At 31.8% G+C, this 5,831-nt stretch overlaps 1 protein-coding gene across 1 annotated transcript; it reads right to left on the bottom strand.

The window, feature by feature from the left end:
- Positions 1–549: 549 nt before the first annotated feature.
- LOC130740345 (uncharacterized) lies at positions 550–4,150 on the bottom strand. Its single transcript, XM_057592923.1, has 11 exons — positions 4,143–4,150; positions 3,395–3,578; positions 2,963–3,227; positions 2,538–2,634; positions 2,320–2,441; positions 2,153–2,237; positions 1,915–2,047; positions 1,627–1,781; positions 1,372–1,489; positions 1,073–1,270; positions 550–951 (listed from the first exon to the last, which is right to left on the bottom strand). The coding sequence occupies exons 1-11, from the start codon at positions 4,148–4,150 to the stop codon at positions 550–552; spliced, it is 1,767 nt and encodes a 588-aa protein (XP_057448906.1).
- Between the last annotated feature and the right edge of the window lie 1,681 nt (positions 4,151–5,831).

The raw sequence follows: 5,831 nt of genomic DNA on the forward strand, positions 1-5,831 counted from the left end.
TTCTTACGTGGTAATTAGTCTTAGTTTTCTATCTTGTTTTTTGTGTTTTCTTCTAGTTATTGTTGTCTTCTTTTTATTTGTTTGTCTTCTCTTTCTTTTAGCTGTACTTTGTTCTCACTTGGGAGAGAATTGTTCCCAAGACTTTTATCTATCAATATACATGTGTGTATATATATATATATATATATATATATATATATTCTACTTTAAAAAAAACACCAACATTATATTAACAACACATAACATACGTACAAACATGTAGTCTCACATACATGGCAGTAAAATGAAAAACACATACTTAGAACTTAGAAGAACTACCTAATATGACACACTTGAAACATAAACATGTCTCTTGGACTAAACAAACGACTTAATTGGGCACCACAACAACCAAAATACTTATACCTAAAGCACTTGAAACATAAACATGTCCCTTGAACTAAACAAAGGACTTAATTGTACAACATAACATCCAAAATACTTAAACCTAAAGCTGGTGCCATAGTTAGATAAACTTAATGAAACACATAGAAAAACAGAATTAGTAACTCAGTCAACATATGCAAGATCATCCTCCAATTCAGCTTCATCATCTAACTCATCTTCCTCAGCAATTTCCATCATAGTACATTCAAAGTCATCATCTGCATCATCAATACTTTTGTCCTCATCCACTTCCACCCTAATGTTGTCTTCGTCAGCAGAAAGCACCAAGTTAGATGAATTCTTCTCATTCAGGAAACCTTCCACAACTTGGACATTATTACCATCCTCCTCAGATTCATCATCAAAGTCCAACACCAATTTCCTCTTCAATGGTTTGGGAAGTAAAGATCCAGTGCTACTTTCAGGCACATCTTCAAATGGTGTATTATAGGAAAAACCACCAACTTCCTTGTCTTCCAGCTCTTCATTGTTTTCAACACCAGTGGTATTGGTCCCAAATTGTGCCTAAAATGTATAAACAATGAATTAAGGTTCACCATGAGAAGCAAGCATATAAAAAACCATATACAAGAAAAAGATATGGTAAAATAAATTAGCAGCAAAAAAAAATGTTTCAGGAACACACATTGGCAGTTGAATCATTAGATTGTAATGCATGAAATAAGGAAATTGCTTCAGGATCCTCAGTAATGGCAAGGACATGGTAACATTCAGCTCCATTATATGTAATTCCACCATCATTACGTATTTTAAAAATAAGCTCTTTTCCAGGTATGCGATCTTCAAATTCTTGTGGATAGACAACATTAGAATCATCATCCACCTACAATTCATAAGTTTTCAGAAGTCAATAACTTTCACATTATAAATATAAGACCATAGTATAAACACATAGACAATAAAAAATAGTATTTCATGTCACACCTTAATGTTACTGACTAAATCTTCACATGACACACTAATCAATTGTTGTACTTCCCTCTCAAAGAGAACAAAAACAGCACTATCGGAAGCATCAAAAACTTCAATCTTAACACGGTACCTGTTAATATTGAAACCAAGTGGTCAATGACTATTGTTGCAATATCACATAAATTAACAATTATGACTATGACAAAATGGCTTTTGAACATGAACATTAAAACAGTGGGTGAAAATAATAAAGACAGTTGAACTGACCTATGAATCATCTTCTCAAAGATCATAGAACACTTTGAACATTCAAACGCATCATTACGTAAATTCAACTCATTGTGGCATCTACAAGAAGGATAACACCAATAACCACCCTTTAAGACCGCAACAACAACAACATGAACAAGAAATACACCTTGCTGTGAATAAATTAGGTTTGGATCATGTTAGACAAATATAACGATATAATCACAGATTAATACTGAAAAAAATAACTAAATATCCAAGTTATTATATTTAACACATATGTAATTAAACAAGATAAAGATTTACCTCTTTCTCCACTAAAAGCTCAGAAATTGTTCTCCTTGGGTAGAACTTCAGCACGTCAGCATTAAGATTCGCATACGCAATATCACGACTTATAAACTCAACAGGGCCATTTTGAAATCCAGCTTCTGCCAACCTAATGATAAATCAATTAAATGTCAGTCCAAAGAGATAATAACTAAAAAATGGACATAATTATATACCCTTTATTGAAGTTAGTAGAGGATAGTTATGATTCTACCTTCCAGCTAGCACAACTGATTCCTCAATAACAGGCTCAATGTACATTTTGGTTGCAGGTGGTATGCAATCAATGAATGGTCTCCCTGCAAATTGTTTAATAAACACATCAAATTATATAATTTAAATTAAATAAGGACATTCATAAAACCATTTCCTGCTAATCACCTCTGTGGGTGAAAACTTTGACAAACTGTATAACCATCATAGGTTTTTCTGTCCAGTTTGAAGACAAATACTCCAAAAATGTTTCCACATGTTCTCCTTCAAGCACACAATGGATATTTCCCCTGTGAATATTATAATTATCACATTAGGCCCACTAAACACTTCACACAAGCATGACAATAGTAACCCAAAAAAATTATTGTACTAATATTAAATACCTAAGGTCCTGGAGTTGAATCACCATCCTCTTAGTAATTTTTGAATTCCTGATGTAAACCTTCTCCTCTGATGCAGCAATGACCAGTCCAACAAAATCTAATTCAAATTTGCCATTACATTAAATGAAATATGAAACATAGATGAATGGAAATGTTATGGAAAACAACAACAGACCCGAAGCGGTGATTTATTCCAGTGTTTTAATGTGGGTATAAAATGAGTTCCTAACATTTGGTATACAAAATTTGTGAAGATTATTATTATACTTCTCTAAAAAAATTGCAACAAATTACATTCCAATGCTTGCACCAATATTACTACAGCAATTTGGCTATCATATAATATCATCAATCATTTACAGTAGTGACACCATGAATAAGATTTTAGATAACATTAAAAATATCAAGTTTTCAATAACACTCACCTATTACTTCTGTGAAGGTATCCCTGATAATTTTAATATGGCGTGTATCAAAGAAGGACCAGCAGTTTAAAGGAATAACACCATCCTCAGTGGTTCGAACCATCTTTGTGCATCCATGAAAAAAAAGCCTGCAGCTATGCCCGGTGAAACGCAGCACTCCATCATTAGGGAAGATCCTGAAATTTGATATCTTGTACACAGCTCCTTCAGCAATCTGATTCCTTATTGGGTGTCTCTTACAGATAGAAGCTTGTATTTTGACACCCTACAACAAATGCAAAGTCACACTATGAATGTTTAAAGAGGAAATACAACACATTGAAGAAGTCTACTTAACTAAAGAAACATTGTCACTAATTATAATGAAACAATGATACAATGAAGTATAGAGCATAAGTAACATATATTATTAGATTAGTCTACAATTCCTACCTCAGCACCAATAAGCACCATTTCCAAGCATGATGATTCAGATTCCAACAGCTCATCAGGATTTTTCCAGCAAGCAAGAACACGCACCTTGGTATTCCAAGGATGATCATCAAGTGAAATTTGTTCCACTTTATCAAAATCACACCAAGCAGAAGGAGTAGGACGATCTGCAATATATTTTTTCCTGAGATAACAAAAAGGAAACAAAGTTTTAGGCAAACTGGACTTCATACTTAACACAACAACTGAAACTGAGAATAAGGTGCTAGTTTTGAACTCTTGTCTTAAACTTTTCACGTTATAGCATACAAAGGGGTAGATATATATAGCCTGGGAAGAATAGTATTTTAATCTGTGATATCTACCCCAAAATAAATGTCATTCCTCTGTCAATCAGAGTACAAAATAAGAAATCTTAAAAATCTATTCCGGGAAGATTTGTCTGACATCAGAAACTGATGACTTTGTAATATAAGGTACTGGAAAAATATGACCTCCAATTAGATGAGACATAAACTTGACTGAAATCTGACTTCAAATCAATTGCATTAAAGAAAGTGGTTGTAGAGATTAGGATTTGGAGTTACCTACTGAATGAAGAACTCTGATTTGGGTCAAGAGGAATGGGAGTTCACCAACTACATGGAGATACACAGGAAAGCCCTTTCTCCTCCAGCAAAGATCAGGCTACAGGAAATCAATAAATCATCAATTACAATCAACAAAGTCTCCTCACACGCAAAAGTACAAAACCATGGCTTACCGCTGACATCAAATTGCTATTCAAGAATTCAAATGAATTGAGATTCAATTGAAAACCCCAACGATGAATTAGAATCAGAGAAGTGAATGTCCATAGCAACCTATGGAACGACTAACCCTAAATATAGAGTTCAAACAGCAGGTGGATGTCCACGCGTCCTCCTTGCCCTTCACCTTATGCAACTACATCAGGAGGTGGCAGAATTTAGGAATGGGAGAACCTTGATCATAGATGACAACTCAATTTCGACACCGATAGCACAGAAAAAAACAATGATTCTAGGGTGCAGAGAAGGACGTGTTTGGTGATGCTACTTAATAAGAAGATATAGAAAATATCAAAAAACTGTTTGAGTATATTTTTATTTTTTATTTATTTAAAAAAAAAATTTGTTTTAGGTTTAAACAAAAATATATACTATCTAAATGGGAAGAAAATTTGTCAAGATTTCAATTAAATTCAATGTGTTGATGATATTGTTTTTGTGACAGCCGTTAATGATACACATAAATATGTGGATCCTTATCTTTTTAAAAAGATTGAGTATTATTTCCACACTGTAGACAAAATATTGAATGAACAAATTAAAACATTTATCTAATTTAATTTCTTATGGAATACAATAAATATATTTTTTAAATTATAACATTTTTTTAAGTCTAATCAAAAGATTTCTTCAGTACACGTTAAACCACACCTAAATCAAGGTAGCTCAAATACATTGAAAAAAGATAATTTAAAATTTGGAGGCATTTTATATTAATATTTTCAAATAACAAATAATTCCAAAACTTTCAACTATTTGAGAAGTTTTTTTTTTCATAAGTCAAAGAATTGCATTTAAATTTAGCACAAGGGGTGCTAAGCCCATATACAAGAGAAAAAGTAGAGAAAGAAAAGACAAAAATCCAAAGAAACTAAATATTAAAGCCAATCCAATGCCTGAACTTGAACTTAAACTTAAACTTGAACTTGAAGTTGAACTTGAACTTGAAACTAACTTAAAAAACTACCCCGCAACATATACCAAATGTCGACCGTACAATTATGCCTCAATTAACATCACAAAGAGGAAACAACTTATTTGAGCTTATCTGATTGCTCAAGCGCTTATGTCAATGTTTGGAATAGCTTATTCAAACAAGTAATGTCATATCGTATGTTATTTTGAAGTTATTTTCATAACTATTTATGATAACTAATTAAAAAGAACTTATGTTTATATATAACTTATTTTCAATTTATATCAATAAACTTTTTAAAATAACTTATGACCATAAGCACTTAATTAAGCTGTTTTCCCAAACAGGGTCTTAGGACAGTAATAATCAAATTCAAAAGCACTATATAGTAGAGGCTATAAAAACATATCAAAATAACCAATTATACAAAAACATAAAACATTACATAAGTCTAACATAAATCGTTTTAAATCATAATTTAACAAATTTAGTCATAAATAAATGTAGTGTTCTATGAGACTTAATCAGAGCTTATTAGTTATTTAGATAACACATTATCTATATGACTATAATGTGTTGTCGATTCTTTCAACCTAGATACACTAAGTAGTGTTTTAGATAATATATTTTTAGTCATTTTTTCCAAAAATTATAATGTACTATTGTTATAATAAAAACCAAACATTTGTTTGAAGTGATCAAAATTTGACCC

This window comes from Lotus japonicus, chromosome 1 (genome assembly GCF_012489685.1).
Source record: "Lotus japonicus ecotype B-129 chromosome 1, LjGifu_v1.2".
In the NCBI taxonomy this organism is placed as follows: domain Eukaryota; kingdom Viridiplantae; phylum Streptophyta; class Magnoliopsida; order Fabales; family Fabaceae; genus Lotus; species Lotus japonicus.

Bases quoted from the DNA above. Each gene is read 5' to 3' on its own strand.
- LOC130740345 (XM_057592923.1), bottom strand. The intron at 2,635-2,962 runs GTGAGTGTTATT...AATTTGAATTAG, and splicing joins TACCTTCACAGAAGTAATAG to ATTTTGTTGGACTGGTCATT. The intron at 1,782-1,914 runs GTAAATCTTTAT...ATTTATTCACAG, and splicing joins AGCTTTTAGTGGAGAAAGAG to CAAGGTGTATTTCTTGTTCA.